General features: G+C 35.7%; 1 protein-coding gene across 2 annotated transcripts; it reads right to left on the reverse strand.

Moving 5' to 3' along the window:
- Positions 1 to 4858: 4858 nt before the first annotated feature.
- On the reverse strand, positions 4859 to 15143 carry LOC308421535 (aldo-keto reductase family 1 member C13-like; the record flags this gene model as incomplete). 2 transcript variants are annotated; one of them, XM_080917937.1, is made up of 9 exons in its annotated part: positions 4859 to 4901; positions 6677 to 6759; positions 7704 to 7869; positions 8454 to 8563; positions 9242 to 9364; positions 10160 to 10237; positions 11523 to 11639; positions 12040 to 12207; positions 15060 to 15143. In XM_080917937.1, 9 exons carry the CDS (start codon positions 15141 to 15143, stop codon positions 4859 to 4861), a joined length of 972 nt encoding a protein of 323 aa, XP_080774063.1. The 2 variants fall into 2 exon arrangements, with proteins under 2 accessions (XP_080774063.1, XP_080774064.1); XM_080917938.1 differs by lacking the exon at positions 10160 to 10237.
- Between the last annotated feature and the right edge of the window lie 8739 nt (positions 15144 to 23882).

The following is a 23882-nucleotide window of genomic DNA, read 5'->3' on the forward strand; positions in this document are numbered from 1 at the left end:
AGAGAAGAAGCCATGGATATACACAGACATGGCCTTCATCAGCAGCATGGGCTTGGGCATCACCATGGCCTCATTGACAGAACAAGATATTCACATAAGGCTGTTTCTCACTGTCACCTCTCCAGCTGTGCCTCTCTTTAGGTCACACAAAATGCTTCATTACTCTTAACTGTCATCACTCTACCACAAATATGATCATCATAGTGACACTGAATGGGCTTCTGACTGTCTTCTGCTGGCCTGCACCTACAGGTAGCCTCTCAAAAATTTAAAACAAAAACCTATGTGTTTAATTATCTGACTAAAACAGAATTTCCCAAGCATAAAATGACATTCTTAACTCTGTCAACTTCGTTTACTCAATACCACAGACTCAGTGTCCGTCTGCCTTCCCCATTCCTTCCTTGTTCATTATTCCACTGCAGTCTGCTCCCAGAAAGGCAAATATGGATTTGATAACTCCTGCATTCCCTATGCCTCAATGCCAGGACATGCCCACAATTGTCCATATCTGTGGTAATCTGAATAATTTCTTTTTTAATCCCAGTACCCTGTTCATCAACTTAAATGTTATACCATATTTCAGCCATGCTGTTTGAATGCCCTGAACCTGGGGGAAAAAACTATTTTGCTTCATGTACAGCAACTTCCAAGTTGGTACATTTTGCCTACAATCTAGATCAGTAAATTCTCCTTTTTTAGAACCTTGAGGATATGGTGAGAATTTGAAAGCAAATTTTTAAAAAAATTTAAATGTGATTACAAATGGAATACTGTTATCTCATGAGTAAGGATCTTTATTATGTAATGAGTTTATATAAATTATTATAATTCTCATAATCTTATATGATAAATTCTTAGGTCTTCTTCTGTCCCTAAAACTGTGTCTCTACCCAATGATACCTTCATCAAGAACAATCTCACTGTGTACCCAGCAATAAGTTACTCTCCTATTACTTCCAAGAAATAAAAAAATATCATCACTATATTATATAATTAAATTCCACCAATAAATTTACTTATGATGTGCATACATTCTCTATATTCATTATTGTATTATTTCAAATTTATCTGTTTTGACAAATATCAAATGATGAGCCTAGTTCCTCAAAATTCAGCACTCAGATTTCGGTGCTCATCTGGTCATTAGACACTTCAGGTGTTTTGGACAGGTTCTGGTTTTATTCAGATTTAGAAATGTGTTTAACTCAATTATAAATTCTAAAACTCAACTAATCAGACTCACACTGGTCAGTTCCCATACATGTCTAAATATTCAAGCTAGGATATACTATGAGCTCAGGAAAGCATAATTGGACTCTAATTGTTCTCTCTATAATTTGTTATTCAGAATTTTTTTGTTAATGGGCACAGCCTTTGTTTTCAACTATTAACCCGTGTTTACAGCAAATTTATGGGATAAATGAGACTATAATAGAAGGAGATCTGCTCTCATTTACATGGGTCTATGTATTTAAAACTAAGTCTCTGTCTTACACATTCGTATTCATTTGGGTTATGGTAAAGCAGGAAGGACTAATCTTCAGCACTCGCAAAGCAGTTGTAAGTCTGAGTAAGATGAGAAACCTTTCTCAATAAAATCATCATGGTCTCCCTATGATTTATCAATAGAGTCTTTTCCTCTCCATATTAACTGTTTCAAGCACTAATGTTAATTTCATTGACTTTTTCACATCATCCCTAGGCAAAACGAGCTGCAAACAGTTCCTAGCCAATGCTACATGAGTGAGGACCATGCTCAGACTGTCTCTAGTTCTATTTTATGAGAGATGTTTTGAAGAGGTGGATCTTCTTTTGGTGGACATTGTACCACTGCTCTATAGTGTCTGAAGTTACAGTAGATTCATTCATCCAGCCTGAACATGAGGTCAACACACAGGAGTAGTAAAAGATGGAAGATGATATGGATGATCAAGGGGCAACATCCTGAGCTTGGTATCTTATCATCAGGTGTCTTATCATGGAAGTAAATATTTCTGTGACAGTTAAGCCAATATACTCTAAGTTTATTTTTTTAATACAAGCTATGTTGAATCCCAACTAAAACTGAAATGTCTAATGTATTCATTCATTAGCTAACTAAAAGCCTAAGACACCCAATATAATAAAGTACTGCAAAACAATTTGCAATTTTCAGTTATCAAAATTGTGGATTTTGCATTTTGTATTCTTTTCTAAGTCAAGAAAAAAAATTTTGAGTGTTATATAACATACATATAAAACAAGATGGAAAAATACATTATAAACTTATAACAATGGCTGTAAATACATTTTCTTACATGTTTCTCACAGGCAATAGGTTGGTTATGGCACACACACAACATGAAACTACTAAGATAATAAAGAATAGACAAAAATATAAGTCAGCTGTATGGTAACATACAAGTGACACTCCCATGCTAAAAAATTAAATGATACTGTCAGAAAAAAAGTCTTAAAAACTACAACTTTAATAATAAAAAATTCAATAGAGATAATACTGAGAACCAAGGCATTCAGAGATTCCAAAAGTCATGCTTGTTTCAGTTGACTCAAATCACTCTCAACGAAGTTCTCAAAAGTTTGTTCAGAGCCAGCATTACTCAAACATCACAAATCTATTGGTTGCACATTTACTTTCTTCCCCATAAGAGACCTTTGATAAACATCTAAAATGTCCAGGTATAACACAGCTGAGATGAGACTGGATCAAATACTGGTACTGTTTTTTTTTTTTTTTTAAGCTATCACATCAAGTGTTCTGAGTGCCACATATTTATTTAACCAACCAACCAAAATTAAAATCAAAGTGTCACAGCATTTATTATAAATAAATCAAAACCACCACATGTTTAACAGAAATACAAAGCAGTGGTACATTAAAACAAAGCTAGATGATACTCTAGGTTTATAACCTAGAGATATCCTAACAATTCCACTTAAAGGTAACATATTCTTCCAGGACACAGCAATCTTCCATTACACATTTCACATATTCAAAACACAACTAGAATATCTGAATGTTTGTGAATCCATATTGAGATCATAAGCCTGTATGAATCTAAATGATAATCAAAATATTGCATCACAAGTGCTGGAGAGATGGCTCAGAAATTAAGATCAATTATTCAGTGGACTTACGTTTAATCCCTGGCATCCTATGATGGCATGCTACCAGTTCTATAAGACTAATGTCCTCTTCTGACCTTCATTGGTACCAGAAATGTGTGTGGTATGCAGTCATATATACAGAGACAAACACACATACAAATAAACTAAAAATGAAAATTTTAAATTATATTGAAAAGGAGTTAATAATAATTAATACAAGAAAGTTAATCATGTATAAAAAGTGGCTTAATGTTCTCCTAAAATATTAGCATTTGGCCAACTTTATAAGCATTGACAAAGACTATTGATCATCATTTTAGTCATTTTTCAAATTCAGAGAAAATAAAATTTATTTTCATATATTTTCTGTGGTACATAAAGATTCTTTAGGAAATAATGTGTAACATTTTTAAGAAAGCACCACAAACCTAGACTTGCTATCTAATGCTGATATTTATAAAGTTAGCCTGTATGTAAGAATTACTCATAAAATTGTTCTGAGATTATAAGCACAGGTTTGGTATGAAGGGTCTGTCAAATATTTCAACCTATAAGATCAGTTGTAATAACTGCTTTGAAGAAAAAAAATAAATGATAATGATATTTTGTACCACTACATTCTGAAACTACTAGAGCAGTTCTCCTCAATGTAGGGTACAAAACACAGTAAAAAAAATTCCTACTTTGGATATCCTGTTGTAACTGGCTGTTGGCTCTTTACTTGGTTTGGGTAGAAAACTGACTGTTCCCAGAACCTGTATGATGTGAAGTAGCAAGGGTCACATGGTTTTCTGATGATTCCATAGGAAAAAAACTTGAAGCCCACTAGTCTAATACTATATTAACATCTTTACTCATCAAATTCTAAGGAATTCTTGTATCCCATTCAATCACAATTATTGTATATTTAAACTTTATTATAAATAAAGTTGGTTCTCTTCTTTTCTTCTAAAAAACAATGATAAGAATTACTCTACCATGCAGTTGGATTGCATATGTAAAAATGATCTTGATTGGTAAGTTGTAAATATATTACATATTTATAATATTTATAATATTATATAAATACAACCTGGCATTATTTATAAGTTACTCCTATGATCAACTCTGTTTCCTGATGACCTCCATGCTGACTTTTAATGAGCCTACTAAGCTAGTTCTCATGTCCCCTCTTTAACCTAACCTATCTCAGGAATGCCTCACTCTTCAGTTCCAAGATTCTAATTCTAAGCAGCTGGAGAGAGTCCAGACACTGTTTGTTGTTAACTTTTACCAACTGTGCCTAACTTTCTAGACTCAGACTTTTGGACTATGTACAGTGTGTTCTTACTGAATCATTGAGGATTTCTGACTCATAAAAAATTACTATCAGCCATCCCATGAATGGAAAATATCACCTACCCCAAACGTGAAACATCTATAATATAAGACTCATGATCTGCAAACACCACCCACAGTCTACCAACAGAACTGGTATTGTATCATAATGTCTCAAAAAAAATTAACGAAACCAAAAATTCCAGAGAAATATACTTGAAGACAAAATTTTATATTTATTTCAAAGCATCATGAAAATGATATCCCTTTTCTTTGAGATCATTAACTAAATCTTCAGTTGAATGTAAGTTGATCAGCCCAGAATGATCAAAATGACATTTCCATCCATCAGCATCTGAGTCACATCACCAGCGAGCATCACAATCCATACATGGGGATGTCAGGGAGTAGTCATGATTAGGTCCCCATGCTAATATTCCTCTGAAAATGGGTATTCTGGGTGGTCAGCAAAACTAAATAGGAAATGAAAACAAACATGAGCTGTATGCCTGAATCCGCAGTGTAACAATGTGACATCTAGAAACTACAATCAAAGCTAATCATTTCATTCTGATTAGTTGTAAAATGATATATTCTTAAGTCATTTACAATGTTTCATCAAAAATGTTTTAAATATTATCTATATATTTTTAAATAAAGTCCCTTCACCTAGAACAGTAGACAAAAAGACGAGTGTTTATAAATATTTATCTCCATTAGCTTCCTTTATGCATCAGTCAAAAAGAAACCGCCAAAAATTCTTTCTAAGTTAAGTAGAAAAGCATTATGTCCTCTTTAGTTCAACACAAAACATCCTACAATGCACATTGACTCCTACCATTTTCACTCTAGTAATGCATTAATTATTCACCCACTTTCATCATCTACGATGTACTGTATTAAATTGAGTTAGAAAATGAATGTCAGTTAAACAAAATGGACTCCTATGTCCAAGAAACAAACAGTAGAATTTTTAAATCTCTTTATATGAATAATAACCCAGAAGATGCAATGACAGAAAATTTTAGCAATAAAATCTGGCAAAAATGTTTATTATTTATGACAGTGACTCAATAACTGAGCTATATCTTTTTCTATGTCTTCATTTTGTTCTATCCTAATGAAAATAATGATATATATATATATATATATATATATATATATATATATATCAATTTTATATTGTAGATTTTCTAATCCTCCTTCAAACATTATTGTATTTATTTCTGCTGAGAATGAAATTTTTCAAAATGGACAGATACGAAGGTAGTTGCATAGAAAGATAGATGATAGATGATAGATAGATAGATAGATAGATAGATAGATAGATGATAGATAGATAGATAGATAGATAGATAGATAGAAAGATAGAAAGATAGATAGATAATATATAGACAGAGAGGCAGATATAAACATAGACAAATATATAGACAGAGAGATAGATGTATAGATGAATGGATGGACAGATAAACAGATGGGTCAGAGAATCAACTGATGGATAAATGAATAGACAGATGAACAGATGGACAGACATACAGACAGATAGATAAAATAAATATTTACATATGTAGATACACATACATATGTGCATTCCTTGTTTATCATCGTTTATGGCCTATGTTGCAGAATATTTGATCACATTATGGACCTGCAAAAATTAGTTTTAGCTCCACCATCTGCCTCCTGAGTTTTCATTGGTAAAATGGAATAATTGAGATATTGTTAAAAAACAATATTTGGTAGCTAATGTGGGGACTGAACTCTGAGTCCTCAAATTGACTCCCTGTCAACTGGTTACTTGCTCTGCCTCTTGACCTATGGTTGACTTAATGTAATCTTGTTTACAATAAGCAGAAAGCTCTTAAATTGATGGTAAGGGTTTTTCAGTAAACAACACAATCTTGGAGTTCACAGCATGATAAAATATGCAACAAACTTACATCCAGTATCAAATCATGTAACCTTAAGAAGGGAAAACAAAGATATTTGAGCAGCTATTAAATCTCTTAAAATTTATCCAGAAGGTTCACTTCTTATTTTTGATTATGACTTTCAAAACTTTCTCAATGCTTTGTGCCTACATGTCCACATTTCAGAAACTTGGAAATAACTATTATATTAACTTTCTCCATGGGAAATATGCTGCAGACAAGTAGTCATTTAGTTTCTGAACCAGTATGAATGGAATAGAGAAGAAACTGCATGAATTGAAACACATTGAGCTGAGGTGTTCATCAACATTACTTACAACTCCGCTGGAAGGTAGCGAAAATTTTTATTCAGGCCATCTAGTGTTTTCATGTCTTCAGGAGACAGTTGAAATTCAAAAACCTAGCAGAAAAGTACAAAGGTTTTAGCATTTGAATGGCTCACATATTATGTCTCAAAGGCAATGTAATTAGTACATTCCTAAAAATGATGAACATTGTTTACCAAAACATTTATGGTTAGTAAATACCAAGTAAAAATGAAATAAATTCCTTTTGAGAAGTATTAAATTTGCATGATACCACAGACAAGAGGTAATGACAAGGGTAGATTGAGAAGAAAGAAAAATCTGATGTCACAAACAGGCTATGGTATGTTTATTAGTATTTATATCTGTCTTAGAAAAGTACCGGCAGAGCCTCTCCTAAGACAGCTATACTCGGTTCCTGTCTCCGAGCACATCTTGGCATCAGCAATGGTGGTAAGGCAAGTTTTTAAATCAACAAACACTAAGGTAAATAAAAGTTATATATATTAAACTTCTACTTAAAAATAGTTCCTTTAGTAAGTGCTAATACTTTATACTATAATAAAATATGCATTTTTTAAAAATTAACTTAGGTAAATGAATATGATAAGAACATACAATTAATTGGTATATGTGTGTATATATGTATATATGTATGTATGTGTGTATGGATATTAGTATGTATATGAATGTTAAAATATTTGAGCATACATGGAAATAAAGTAAACCAAAAGACATTTTAGAATCAAAATTACTGAGTCCAAATCTCTAATTTCAAAAAATAAGGAAGTCCATAGAAAGGGGATAGATAGTGCTTGTTTGACAATGCAAACAAAATTCTACATAATCTCCAACATTAAATCTGTCAAGTCATGCTAGATTTATGTCATAGACAAAACATTTCTCAATGCACTTGAAAACTCACATGCATAGGAAAAGCTTGAAATAAATGCTTGATATCAGAAATATCCCAACATACTTGAGGAAGCAAGCATATGGACAACACTATTTAAGAACCCTAAGGACCAGAGCCCATTACCTGCAAATTCTCTCTCATCTCATTCTCTTTGAAACTCTGGGCCAGGGTCACAACCCCACGCTGAACCAGGTATCGTAGTGCAATCAAGGCAGGACTTCGTTTGTTCTTTTTAGCCACATCAGAAAGAACTGGATCATCCAAGAGAACTGGGGAGTTCTGGTCCACCCTAGAAGGAAAGTAGACATGAGCTCATAAGGCCAAACTCATGGATATATTGTAGTACTTCAAAACACAGTAGAGGGTCCACTAGAGCCTCGGTTTGCTGGTTATGCATATGGTTATATCTAGCTTTGTAAACTAGACAAAATCTAGAATCATCTGGCAGATGTGCCTCTGGAATTTCTGTGTGAAATTACCTTATGAAAAACTAATATGGGAAGACTCATGTTAATTTTGGCTAGAATCATTCTCTGTGCAGGAGATCCCAAATTGTATAAAGGGAGAAAGTGATCTTATTCTTGGTATTCATCCTTATTTGCTTCTTGACCATAAGGAAAAGTGGTCACCTGTTTCGGGCTCCTGACACTTTGATTTCTTTGCTTTATTGTCTGTGCCCTTGAATTGTGAACCATAATAAGTCCTTTTTCCCTTAAGCAGCTTTTGTTAGAGTATTGTATCAGAGCAACAGGAAAAGAAACTACAATACAGCTTCACCAAGTTCTTGTAAAGAAAAATCCCCATTTCCCTGAGTACTGAGTGTTGGGCTATAATTAACAGACTTCCTTCAGGTTTACTCTTGTAATTTATTACCATTCTTTATATCGTTGGGTTCCCAGAGCACCATAAGCAACAAGAACAATGTCTTTTGATTTGCAGTAATCCAGTAGCTTACTCTGGTTCAAATAAAGATGACATTCAACCTACCATAGAATATGATAAAATATATCAGATTTATCAAATGCTTGTATTATGATACATATAAATGCTTAAAGTCGATAAATTAGAATAAGAAAAATATATGTAATTTCACAAATGAATTAAAAAGAACAAAAACTGTTGCAATTTTTTTGATTCCGGATCATACTTCTGATAACATTTGGGCAAGTTTTTGTGCCAAAAAAGATAGTTAGTGGACAGCAAGAGAGTTCATTGGGTAAAGACACCAACTGCTAAGCCCATTAAAATTCTAAGAATGGACCATAATAAGATAGTGAGAAGAATAAATTCTATGCAAGTTCTGGCCACTGACTAATTTTTGTCTTCACCCACATTTTTCATTAACTATCCCATGTCTCCTCAGTATATGTATTGCGGGGAGAAGTTCATTTTTCCCCACCCTCAACTTTTGCCTGATGGAACAGCACTAAATCTCCCCATTGTCTATCTGTTGGGCACTATACTAAGTCTCCATTTTCACCAATACTCTTAAGAGACCACAGTTAAATTTAGAATCCCCCATGTCTTTGAAACAACTATGCTGCTCTTAGAATCTTTTCTCCACAATTTGAAAATCAATTGGACAGGGGACAACTAAATGGGCATCAGTAGAACAGAAGAGAAAAAAGTCTGAGAGATGGAGAGGGAATGTGGATCCTCACCTGGTTGCAGACAGGTTTGTACTTCAGTCCTGGCTTGTTTAGGAGTCGCTCCAGCTGCCTGTGATTGAAGTTGGACACTCCAATAGATTTGACCAGGCCTGCATCCTTACACTTCTCCAACATCTGGTAATGAAAAGGGGCAATACATGCTCATACTTACAATGGATATAAGGAAAATATTGACCAGATAAAGAAAATATTGACCAGAACTAGACATATTGTTCAGGGGTAGAACACTTGCCAGTGTGTACAAAACCCTAAATTAATCACAAGCACTGAAGGTGGGAGGGGTGTGTTGCCTAGTTGATCAGTGGCTTTAAAATACAAAGAAGTCAAGTTTGGCAAAAGAGTAATTTTTGTAACATCATTAGAAAATCAAGGATATTACTACATAAGGTGGCAAGGTACCCATATGCTTCATGTCCTGGTCCTTTACATTTCACCTCTCACATTTTAGTAATGTATCCTTCCCCTTCTACTCCAGCAAATATCTGTAGATTTATGTTAACTCAATACATGATTGGACAGGGAGAGGAGGTGGGGAAAAGGAGAAGAAACTGAAGAAGAGGAGTCAGGGAGTAAAAGGGAAGAAAAGGAGAGAGAGGAGGAGAAGAAAAGAAAAAAACTGGATGAGGAGGATGGTTAACGACAAGTGATAAGGGGTCTCCTAGGAGAGGAATACAGAGTGTAGTGGTAAATATGCCCAATATAGATGTGCAACTTGTGTTCCTAATATCTGAGTTGTGTTTTCATTGAATGGGTTTATTTGGGTTGAAGAGGATATTGCATAAAAATGGTGATTTGGGTTGAAGATTATATTGCTACAAATATCTATGAGTAAAAATGAGTTTCTACAGACAAGGAAAAAAAAATCTTTCTTCCTCTGCTTGCTTTACCATTGTCTTGCAAAGTACTCACCTCCCATGTGTCACAGAAATCCACAGTGTCCAATAGAAATGTCCCCTTTTCATCTAATGAACATTCATTACTGCTTGGCTGGAAGAGAAGCAACTTAAAACAACCTCATGAAACTGTATCTGGTCTACAGTAATGTGTTCAAGACTAACTTGAAGGAGCTGGAGAGAGAGTTCAGTGATTAACCACTGGCTGTTCTTTCAGAGGACCTGGGTTCATTTTCTAGAACCTACATAGTTAGGCACAACTATCTGTCATTCCAGGCCCATGGGATCCAGTGGCCTGTTCTGGCTTTCACATGCACCAGGCATGCACATAGTGAACAGTAATACACACAAGTACAGCACCCATTCACAATGAACTAAAATATGCTTTTAAAATGTTTTAAAGAATATCTTCGAAATAAGACAGTAGGCAGCCATAGTGAGTGAGGCATCATTCCATATGCTGGGTTTAAAACCTGATATCCAGGTAGCTTTGCTACATTCACTTATATTAACTGGATGAATAATTAAAATTTTCTTTCTTATAATAATTTTAATTTTGAAGTTATAACATACTTAAATCATCCCCCCCTTCCCCTTTTCCAATCCTATTCTACATATGTTATTTGCATATATTCTTGCTATCTCTCAAATTTATGGCCTATGTTTCTTTAATTGTTGTTACACACACACACACACACACACACACACACACACACACACACACACTCACTCACTCACTTATATGTTACTAAACTTCTGAGTAAGTCTGTGTGTGCATATATATTCCCTACATGTAAATACTTCTAAACAATGCAAGGAGACCTTATAGTTGACTCTTTTGGGGGAAAAAAGCCTCATATTCACTGGGAAACACAATCTTTCTGTGGCTTTGACCTACATCAAGAATTTATATCAATTCTGCCCCAGAATAAGTAGTGAATATGAACAAACATAGGCCCAGGTACAGGCATGTGAGTCAAGGGTGGCCAATCGAGATTGCACACAAGTTTGATTTTAGTAAGAAAAGATCCAGAGAAGCTATAAAACATTAATGATCTTGAAGCTGAAACTGTCTTGAAGCTACTTTCATCAGAACAAAAGAAAAAGGGGGACAAAATCTAAGGAAACAACTACTAAGGCATATGGAAAAGATGAGTAAATCCAAGTTTTCTTGGAAGTTACATCTAATCTGTGATTCCGGACATTACTTCCTCCTGTCAATTCATAATCCAATAAAGCTTTTGTGGAACCTTCTCAGAAGTTAATTAACATATAGTTAACTTTTATGAAGTGATAATATACACATCTCAGCCATCCATAAAAATTATATTTATGTTCCTACCCAAAGATATGTACATTTGGCAATACAAATCTCCTACCTTTATTGGTACTGGGTAATGTATAAGGAAAAGATCAACGTAATCCAGCTGAAGATTATTCAGTGAGTTTTCCAAAGCAGGCTTGACTAGCTCTGGTCGAAAGCAACCGCACCAAAGCTACAGATATTAAAGAATAGAAGTTATGCTGATTAATAGATCACTTTCATATGCATAATCATTTATCCTAATGCTAAAATTTTTTGTACTTGAAGTTAAGTAATAAGCATTCCTTTCAACTCAGTGCTCACTTTACTCTTCCTTAACAAAGAGACCTCAGCTATAGTATTGGGGTTAATGTTAGCTCACTTCTTAAACAATGAAAAAATTACTCAGGAAATAAGAATACATACTAATAAGATAATGCCCAATAACTAAATTATTTTCATATAGAGGTAGATCTGCCTTCATTTTTCTTTATCTATTAATGCAACTGACATTTTTAACCAATGTCTGACGCAGTAATATGATTTTTGCTACCTTACTATATTTCAATAATTTGGACACTTGAATAGCATACCTTTGTAGTGATGAACATGTCTTTTCTCTTTACAATCCCAGCTTTAATCTTGCTTTGAACGGCCTGTCCTATCTCCTCTTCTACTTGGTATGCATAAGCAGTATCAATATGGCGGTACCCAGCATCAATAGCTAGGTGTGCAGCCTCCAGTGACTTACTCTTGGGAACCTAGGTATAGAAAAAGGAGATGTTTAAAGATGCATGTTCTGAGACTAGCTCAAAGTGAGCCTAGATGGGAGTTAAGTATACTAGAAAGACTTTTGTTTTTCAAAGTCATTCTAAGACCAGTCATTAGATGAGAGCCCAGTACCCCATTTCTCATTCCCACTTCTTACTCTATATAACACAATAAAATCTCCAGAGGTATTCTAACTGTCACATTAAAGTATGTATCGTCACAAAAGCAATAGTTACCCATATTTTAACCCACATTTGGAACTAATGAGCCAAAATTGCCTTCTCAGGGTCCTTTGTAATTAACAGCAAGACATTTGAATCCAAGAACCTTCTTATATCCACACAGTCATGATTACTTATTGGAACCTGCTAGAAAGTCACACTAAATGTGTGTAGCAAGATGGCTAGGGAATATGAACATGAGGAAGTATGCTTGGGATAGAATAATTACACAGACACTCCTCCTTGCTCCCAGGTAAGACAGTGTTATATAAGAATGAGATAGCAAAGATCACAGACACGAAGCAATATCAGGATGATAATAGGGACTTGGAGAGAAAAGAAAATGCCCTTTGTTAGTCTTTCTATATATCTAATCCCTGTGTCTGACAGAGCTCAATTCAGATGGAGAAAAGCCCTCCCCTAGAAATACAGACTTATTAAAAGTAACTTACATATATATCATGTTGGAGATTCTTCATTTTTGTGTCAGCATCTTCAACCAAAGATTATTTGTCTTAAAAGGACATGATTAACATCTCTCCAGCCACAAACACCAAAACCTCACACTATTGCTGATGCCAAGAAACACTGACAAGAGCCTGGTATGGCTATTTCCTGAGAGTTTCTAACAGCACCTTACCAATACAGATGCAGATGCTCACAGCCAATCATCTGAGTGATCCCAAGGACTCCATTGGAAGAGCTAGGGAAAAAACTTAAGGAGCTGAATATGATAATTCCATAAGCAGAACAAAATCAACTAACTGGACCACAAAGAGCTCCCAGGAACCAAACCACCAACCATAGAGTATACATGGAGGTTGCCATGGCTTCAGATACATATGTAGCAGAGAATGGCCTTATCTGACATCAGTGGAAGGGGAGGTCTTTGTTATTGTGGAGGCTTGATGCTCCAGTGAAGAGGGATGCTAGAGAAGTAAGGCAGGAATGGAGGAGAGGGTTGAAAAACACGCTCATAGAGACAAAGGGGAGGGGGAGAGGAAGGATGGTATGGGAGGTTTGTGAACCCTGCCTCACACAAAAGCAACAGTAATGAAAGACAGCTTTAACTTCTACACTGTCCATAAACACACAAACACATACACAATCATACAAAGGGGTTTTTAGAAAGTCAACCAGAGTAGCTTTTCTGATTGTTTTAAGAATCCCTTGAGTTATCTTTTCACAATGAAAGACAGTGACAAAAATTGTAGTTTCTGCCACCATTTCTAAAAACCAGCCCTAACTTATCCAAGGATAAGGCCATTCTGAGAGCTATCAACACTGAGGCTCCTGTAGTGGCCTTAACCTGTTCCTGTTTTTCTGTGCAACTTTGCAACAATAACAAATTCTGTTTATATCTCAATTTTTTTTCTGGAGTCTAACAGTAAGCAGAAGACAAATTTAAAGTCAAGAGAAGATGTCCTTTATCACATTATTAAAAGATCTATGGAGGACTAGAAAATAAGAAAATTCCTCCTGGTTGTCCAACAGTCCACCACAATATTTTATATTCAGGGGAGAACCATGCTTTAGATGCAGTGAACACTAGTGAATACCAATAAATAATACTCATCTTTACCAGGTCCTCCTCCTCCCCATCATAATAATGCAGTATAAATACCAGTAAGTTTCCCACAGTTGAGAATTAGACATGGCAGACCTCACTTGGTTCTGGTAGAACTTTCACTGGGAGATGCTGATGGCTACCCACGAAACACAACCAAAATATTTTTCAAATATTTTTTTCTTGCATTAATCTATAGCTGTGGTTGCCAACCTTCCTAATACTGTGACCTTTTAATACAGTTTCTCGTGTTGTGGTGATCCTGAGTCATAAAATGATGTTACTACTTCATGACTGTAATTGTGTTACTGTTTTGCATTATAAGGTAAATATCTGATAACCAAGATATCTTATATTTGGCCTCTGTGAAACTCCAAAGGGTTTTCAAGCCACAAACTGAGAACCCTGAGTGACCAGGTTTATTTCTCCCATCTGGCCTTTTTGCAATGAAAATGATGTTGTAGAATGTGGACATAAGCTGAGAAGTCCCCTCCCTCATGACAACCAAGAAAGCTGATAGGTAACTTTGCTCTCTCTATCATGTCTGTGAGACATGGACATAGAAAAGTGTAATGACTGGAATTGTTAGGTTGTGAGTCTGTCCCCTTAAGCTCAGAGCTCACAGCCAAGTTTATTCTTAGAGCTGACAGGCCCCTAATAGAAACTGTAAACTCACAGGCAGTTCTGGGCCAGAAAAAAAAATCAGGGCAGGGGTTGGGGGGACACAGCCACATCCTGCCAAACCCAGATTCTCTAGCTGACAGCAAGAATAACAGGGAAGATAAACAAACTTTCTCCCTGATCCTGGAATCGCTGACTGAATTATAGCAAGTGTCCCAATGCCACTGAGGCATGTACCTCATAGATCACTTATATGCTGCACTAAAACCATGACAGCCACTGATTGTAGCTCCTGCTGCAACATCTTTTGAACAAGAATAATTAAAAAGTGGTGGATACACACTCAGACCTGAGGCACTGTCAACCTAATTATCTGTTCTCTTGTATGTGGATTAGCTCTGTCCTGGAGATACTGAGAATCGTGCATTCTTACCTCCTTGGGTTTATAGGTGCCAAAGCCCAGGGCAGGAATGAAGTGGCCATCATTTAGTTTGACACAATGTTGTTTGGAGTCCATTGTCTCTCACTTCCCTGGATAAGCACGTCCTGAGTCTTCTGTTGTCCAGAAAGGGAAGTGGGTAAACATCATATCAACTTCCTGTCTAATGGTTAACAAGTGACACTTCCTTTCCGGGGGTTAGCCATGAGTACTCACTGACTAGTGTTTAACCACCTCTACTCCGCAGCTAACGATGAAGCAGTGCTAATGTCTGGCTAATGGTTAACAGTACTGTTGTGTGGCTCCCGTATAAATACTACTATTGTCTGTCTAATAAACAAACAACAGAAGAGAGGAGTCACAAATTTAAAGCAGTATTCCACATGTAAGAAGAGAAGCCACTCATTTTCATATGAAGGGTCAATTTCTTCTCTTTTTTATTTTTTTTTTTAAGGCTTGAGAGTGTGCACTAAGATCTTACTAGTTAAGATGAGCATAAAGTAAATGTAAAACAAGATGTAACCTGGAATTAGTCAAAGTTTTCTTGGTGTGTAAGGAGTAAACATAATGGCTTTTTCTTGTCTTTTTCTTTTTTTTCTTTTTTTTTTTTTTTTAACTTCACACAGTCTGTGAGTTGTTTCTGAGGTATTCAGAGCTTTCTGGGATTAGTATCCAATTGTCAATGACTGCATATTATGTCTATTCTTTTGTGACTGGGTTATCTCCCTCAGGATGGCATTCTCTAGATGCATGCATTTTCTTAAGAATTTCATAAGGTCATTTTTTCTGATAGCTGAGTAGTACTCCATTGTGTAAATGTACCACAATTTTGTATCCATTCATCTACTGAAGGACATCTGGGGTCTTTCCAGCTTTTGGCTATTATAAATAGAGCTGCTATGAACATTGTGGTGCATGTGTCTTTGTTGTATGTTGGAGTATCTCTGGGGTAAATGCCCAGAAGTGGAATAACTGGGTCTTCAGGTAGTACTGAGTCCAATTTTCTGAGGAATCGCCAGACTGATTTCCAGAATGATTGGACCAGTTTACAACCCCACCAACAGTGGAGAAGTGTTCCTCTTTCTCTACATCTTTGCCAGCATGTGCTGTCACCTGAATTGATCTTAGCCATTCTGACTGGTGTGAGGTGGAATCTCAGGGTTGTTTTGATTAGCATTTCCCTGATGGCTAAGGATATTGAGCACTTCCTTAGATGCTTCTCTGCCATTTGATATTCCTCAATTGAGAACATTTAGTTTAGCTCTGTATCCCATTTTTCAGTTGCTGACACTTTGTTTGCCTCTTCTTTGTGACTAGTTCTTTTTCCATTTTTGCTCAGGCTCCAGGTTCCTTGAGTGGGCATTGGCATTGTTATTAGATTTAGTGAGGGTTCAGTATTAAACAACAAATTGACTATACTGATGGTACCCAGCTCAAACCATCAAATCAGAGGAGTCTTACCAGAATGCACAGCTGTATTCAAGACTTTCAGAAATGCAGGCTTACGCCTTGGCAGGACTTTTAGTCTCTTTGGTCTGACAACCAGGTTTGATTTATAATAAGGTTGTGCATCCTCTCTGTCACTGGAGATCTACCTTGAGGCTACAACAATGTGCATCTTACCTCCCACTAGCACCACACTCTCACTCTTTCTGAATATCAATTTCAGTTTGCTTATGTTTCTTCGCTGCCTTGTTACTCTATATCTTAGGGTTTCTATTGCTGTGAAGAGACACCATGACCACAGCAACTCTTATGGAAGAAAACTTTTTTTTTTTCAATTTAAGAAGTTAGTTTATTTGCATGTAATCTGCCTGTGCATTCATCAGTAACATTATTTTGAAAAATAAAATAAGAAAAATCTCATTTTCAGTCCTTAATACTAAAAGAATAGAATGCTTGTCCTATGATATTATTAGATATCTGTATATTATAGGAAGAACCTTACAAAAATATTGACCTATTTTGGTACAGTCTTGAAAATCTCTAAGCTAAGAAAGTGCCATAAATCCCTTTAGGGCTGGCATACAGTCTCAGAGGTTTAGTCCATTATCATCATGGCCGGAAAGACATGGTCGGGAAGACATACAGGCAGACATGGATCTAGAGGGGGCACTGAGAGTTCTACATCTTGATCCTTTGGCCATAGCAGGATACTAACTTGAGCTCCACTGGGCATAGCTTGAACATACAACACCTCAAAGACCAAATCCACAGTAACTTCCAACAAAGCCACACCTATTCCAACAAGGCCACACCTCCTAAGATTTTTACTCCCTGTGGCCAAGTATTCAAACACATGAATCAATAATAGAGCCCATTTCTTTTTAAACCACCACACCCTGTTACTGTCTATGTGACTTTTGATGTTCTTCCAATCTATCTCACGTGGGAATAGAGTATATTCTTAATTGTCAGACTCTTCCTATTCATCCTGTCACATGTAGGTGGCTTCTCAATTTCTACTGTAGACTAGGTGTCTCAAACATTGACTTTCACTTCACAGATATGCTATCCCTGTTAAAGAATAAATGGTACTGGCATCTGTACATGGCATGTCATCTGTAATTAGTCTGGACAAAAAATATGGGAAAGTGTGTGTGTGTGTGTGTGTGTGTGTGTGTGTGTGTGTGTGTGTGTTTTCTGTGTATATGTGCATCATGAACACCACATTTCAGTTATAGACACAGATAACTAAAAATTCTTATGTATAATTAAAAGAATGATATTAGAATATTTTGACTTACAACATCAATTTTTAAATTTTATTTCTGCTTCTTTATTTCAAGTTTAAAACATAAAGAAGATAACCAAAATATGGCTTGAAGAGGAATAAAAACATGCATATAATTATTTTGTAAAAAAAATCTCAATAATGCAGAAGTTTTACAACAGTTTACTTACAGGAACCTTATAATGAATAAAGTACACAGGAGTAGCTTTATATGTACTGTGTTCTTTATAATCCTATAGTTATTTACAAATTTTTTACATTTTTTAATATTCAAAGCAAGTTGACATTCTTAGAAACTGATCTATTATAGGAAATTTAAAATACTAAGTTTAAGCTATTTTTGTTTTATTTTGATAAATGTTTAATAGTTCTTGTTGCTGCCACCGGGAGCTGCGGAGATCCAGGGAGGTACGCTTGGTGAGACTGCGATGCGAATAGCCAGGGCACAGAGATATTTGGGCCTGTCATGCAGAAAGTGGAAGGTTGGAGTGAGACACTGAAGACTATGTTAGAAATCAACCTCATCATTAGTAGCTAGAAAGTGACTCCAGCACGCTATCACAAAACTCATTGTTCTAGGGACAATATCTGGATATAAACTTCTTCTCAGTCTAATAAACCCTTCACTTTGATCACTGCTTTTCAGAGGACCAGCTTTACCATGTGACAGCAATCAGTTAAGAGTGATGCATGTGGTTCTTTATAGCCTAGGTCCAGCATTGACTGCAAGATTCTGAGGCTACTCCACAAATGTGCGCAGTATGATTCATCACACATTTTATGTATCTTATCTTCATTAGAATTTAGTACAATAATTTCACTGAATCCTGCCTTCTTGGAAGGAAGAATTATGTTCTGATTCCATGGGAATATAGTATCCATTCCCACCATATTTCAATCAGTATTAAATCCAGGAATCTCGCAGCCTGTGCTATAGACTGGTTATTACTATCATTCTGCCAAAATGAAAAATCAAATGAAATAGGGGAACAAAGTCTCTAGACTAGAATAATCCACAGGTGATCAGACCCTGAGGTGCAGCAAACTCTACCAATCTGTTTCCTGTTCCTTCAGGGTAGGGTCCTAGTTGAAGAGACAACCAGAATCTGGTTACTGGTAAAATTAGTTGGCTGCCCATGAAGTCTACATCTATTTTCCATTGATCCTGCAACAACAACAACATAATGATTCTTCATGAAGTTCCACAAACTGATGTGTGAAATTCATTTCTTGTCTCCTATCTGGCTGAACAGATTCTGTTTCTTCAATATTTTCTTTTTGAGACACAAGAATAACTGAAAAAATTACATCTAAAACTTGTTCCTTTTTACAAGCACTATTGTGAGATAAACTGAAATTAAAACAGTAGTCCACATGTACAGGAGAGTTCAAACCAATTTACTTGTTTCATATAAAGTTGAATTTCTAAATATACTACTATAACATGATAAAGAAACATACTTTCTGTAAATTTTCTTTTTAGGATCTTTTAATCAAAGTAAATTATGCAATGTATTTATTGGATAATAAGTTAACAGGTGTTAGACTAGGATGCATTCATCTCGTATTTTGGTGGGTATATTGGGGGGTGGTCACCATGAACTTGTTGTTTTATCTTTGTTTGTGGATGTAGGGTGTACATGACATGTTCATGAACATACATGTGAGTGAGGGTGTACATGTGCATCAGTGTGGAGATCAGAGTACAACCCAAGGAGTTCCTTGCTCCTTAACTGCCACCTTCTTTGAACATCACTCTTGCTGTTCACTACTAAGCATGCCAGACGAACTTATCCATCTGCATCTAGGGATTCTCCCATCTCTGTCTCCTACCCCTCTCTAGAGACACTGGGCTTTATCATTGATTCTAGGGATTAACATATATTTATACCTTCACATCAAACACAGTATTAAGAATTTTGGTTTCTTTAAAAAATGCAGTTATGTTGTTTAAGTTTTTTTTGTTTGTTTTAATGCCAGGTGTGTGGTGTGGGGCTTGTTTAGTTTGTCCAGAGTTTTTAACTATGGTTGTCTTATGCTCTAGAAGAGGATTAATATTTGCCAGATTCAGATCTTTCAATTCTGGGTTTGGTAAAGAATGAGTAAATGCTAGAGTCAGGAGAGGGTCAAGAATCACTCAGAAGAAGAATAGAAAGAAGGAGGAGGAGGAAGAGGAGAAAAAAGAATGTGAAGGAGGAGAAAGAGGAGGAGGAAGAGGAGGAGGAGGAGGAAGAAGAGGAGGAGAAGGAGAAGGAGGAGGAATAGACAGCAGAACCTGTTGCTGCCTCTGACACTCCCCTGGCTGCTCCTGAAGGCTGCTATTGCAGTTTGACAAGAAGAGGAACTTGGAAATATTCCAATAGACAAATATTGGATTAGCTCCAAGAAAGGTGAAGTTCATATTTGGCAGAAAGTAGCCTACTGAGGATTATACCACTTTCCCCTCTAATTTGCTTTTTCTCCTACTTAGTATTGAGGGATTGGAAGGAATTAGGGTGGAGTAAAAGTTGGAAGGAAGTAGAGGTATAAGAACATAATAAATAATTTAAAAGTAACCCAACAACGCACTTTTTCCACAGAATCGACAGATTCATCTCTTCATCCCACAAAATATTTTTCTAACCAGTCATGCATTGAAACTGTCAGATGCCTTACACCACATGCTCACAGTAATACATGCAGAGAGGGCATTTTTAAAAAAAGGACAATTGTGTGTTTCTGAATTTCTGACTCTCCACAGCCTAAATGGAAAATTGAGAAGAAAAATAAGCCTTACAACTTCCCCTACTTGGCAAGTACACTGCTGCTTTCTAATTATTGTGCTTGGTCATGACAGTGCAGTGCGAGCACTACAGTCAAAAGAGCACTGGAGTCATACTTAGATCTAGAATGATTAACCACTGATGTAAACTGTGTGTCAAGGTGCAAACTGAACTTCAGCACCCATTATAACTTTCAGCTGTTATATAACTATCAGAATCTGTCAGTATATTAAACCAAAGACTATCAATGTACAAGCTTTCTCAAAATAATTCATAGAAGAACTAGGAGGCATTCCAGGGCTGCAAAATTGTATAGGATTTGAAATGTCATAATATGAAATAATCATCAGTGAAGCATATAGATTGAACATTATTGAAGAATGTTTAAATACAGGAGTAGGGCTTTTAATGGATTTCTTTCAAAGAGCAGAGTCATGCTACATCCACACTGTCACATGCTTGTATGATATGTGTGATAAAAACAAAGACTTGAAATTTTAAGCAGTCATTATTTCTCTAGTTTTGGCATGTATGTGGTTGCTACATGTCTTACATGCTTTCCAGTCATTATATGCACACTTTAGTGTGGTACACCTATACCTTGAATCATTAATATTGAAAGAGCAAAGAATACAGCCTTTGGTCAATCCTTGGTATTTAAAAATCATTCTGTTTAATGTTTACAAACCAAAAAAAACTTCAACTCTTTATGTTATGTTTCATTTTATATGTACTTTATGCTCATTGTAACTAGTAAGTTTTTAATGCATACTATCAAACCTTTCAAAAATCAAGTACTGACAACAATATATTCATATAGTTTAATGCAAAAATGCTTTTAAAATTTATACCTTTATTTCTGTTTTTAAAAACAGCTGTTTAATTAAATAAAAAGTCATTTTCAATTTTAAGAATGGCTTCCTTAAAAGCAACTAAGAAAGGCTGAGTATAGGGGCAACAGTCGTTCTCAGGAAACAATATACTAATTGATTTTACTGGACAAAATGGAAAGTTTCCAAAAAGTATATTCAAGTAATGTTATGTATACTCAGAAAAGTGTATTTATGTATTTATTGATATATATGTATTTTTGAATATGTGTATATAACAACTAATTTTAAAAGACTGAATTTTAAAGAGAGCAGGCCATGGACTCAGACATGGATGGCCTTCATCAGCTGCCTGGGCCTGGGAATCCCATGGCCTCCAATGTCAGAACAAGCTATTCACATAAGGCTGTTTCTCACTGTCACCTCTCCAGCTGTGCCTCTCTCTATGTCACACAAAACGCTCCATTTCTCTTCTCTCATCGCTCTACCACAAACGTGACCATCACAGAGACACTGAATGTGCTTCTGGCTTCTGCAGGCCTGCACCTACAGGTGGCATTTCAAAAATTTGAAATAAAAAGATAAGTGTTTAATTACTTGACTAGAATGAAATTTCCCAAGCAGATAATGGCATTTTTAACTCTTGTCAATTGCATTTACCCAATACACAGACTCAGTGTCCTTCTGCCTTCCCTGCTCCTTCCTTGTTCATTATTCCACTCCAGTCCGCTCTAAGAAAGGCAAATATGGATATGATAACTCCCGCATTCTATATGCCTCAACGCCAGGACATCCCCCATTGTTCATATCTGTGGTTATCTGAGTATTTTCTTTTCTAAATCTGGTACCCTGTTTGTCTACTTAAATGTTATACTATAGTCCAGCCCCACCATTTAAAGGTCCTTGACCTGGGAAAAGAACTATTTGCTTCATGTACAGCAACTTCCAAGTTGCTACATCTTGCCTACAATCTACATTGGTAAATTCTCCTTTTTATAAAACCTCGAGGATAAGCTGAAAATTTGAAGGCAAATTTTAAAAAATTAATTCAATTAAAATGGGAAAACTGTTTTCCCATAAGTAAAGCACTTTATGATGTAAAGAGTTAATATAAATTATTAAAGTTCTCATAATATTATAAGATTAACACTTAGGTCTTCTTCTAACCTCCAAACTGTGTCTGTATCTAATGATGCCTTCGTCAAGAACAATTTCACTATGTACTCAGCCATAGTTACTCTCCTATTAGTTTCAACAGTTAAAAAAGTCATCACTATGTTATATTGCTAAAAACTACAAATTAAGTAATTTAAGATATGACATGTAATATTTCTCTTATTTCACATTGATCTGTCTTGACAAATATCAAATAAAAAACCCAATTTCTCAAAGTTCCCGAACTAAGGTACTGGTGTTCATCTGGTCATTATTTCTGGTTTTTTAGCAGGTTCTTGTTTTTTTTTTTTTTTCTGATTTAGAAATGGGTTTAACTCAGTTATAAATTCTAAAACTCAACTGATCAGATTCACACTGGTCAGTTCCCATACAAGTCTAAATATTCAAGCTAGGATAAATGATGAACTCAGGAAAACATAATTGGTCTCTAATTATTCTCTCTATAACTTGTTATTCAGATTTTTTTTGCTAATGGGTGCAACCTTTGTTTTCAACAGTTAGCCTGTTTTTACAGCAAATTTATGGGAGAAATGTTTCTATGATGGAAGGAGATCTGCTTTTACTTACATGGGTCCATGTATTTAAAACTGAGTCTCTGTCTTACACATTTGTATTCATTTGGACTATGGCAAAGCAGGAAGGACTGTCCTTAAACATTTGTCAAGCAGTTGTAAGTTTGGGTGAGATGAGAAACCTCTCTCAATAAAATCATCATGTTCTCCCGATGATTTTAACAATCAAGACTTTTTCCCTCCATATTAATTATTTCAGGCACTCATGTTAATTTCACTCACTTTTTCACATCATCCCTAGGCAAAATGAGCTACAACCAGTTTCTCACCAATGATACATGAGTGAGAACCATGCTCAGGTTGTCTCCAGTTCTATTTTATAAGAGATGTTTTTAAAAGGTGGATCATTTTGTGTTGGACATTGTACCACTGCTCCATAGTGTCTGAAGTTACAGTAGCTTCATTCATCCAGCCTGAACATGAGGTCAACACACAGGAGTAGTAAAAGATGGAAGATGATATGGATGATCAATGGGCAACATCCTGAGCTTGGTTTCTCTTATGTTTTTTATCTCTGAGGTATATGCCCATAAGTGGGTCATGTGGTTTTTTGTTTTGTTTTTGTTTTTTTTTTTTTTTTTGTTTTTGTTTTTGGTTTCTCATCAGCCATCTTATCATGGAAGTAAATATTTCTCTGATAGTTAATTCAATATACTGTAGGTTTATAGATATCCTAACAATTCCACTTGAAGGTAACAAATTCCTCCAGGACACCTAAATCTCCTAGAATTTCTGAATGTTTG

Source organism: Micromys minutus (genome assembly GCF_963924665.1).
Source record: "Micromys minutus genome assembly, chromosome: 6".
In the NCBI taxonomy this organism is placed as follows: domain Eukaryota; kingdom Metazoa; phylum Chordata; class Mammalia; order Rodentia; family Muridae; genus Micromys; species Micromys minutus.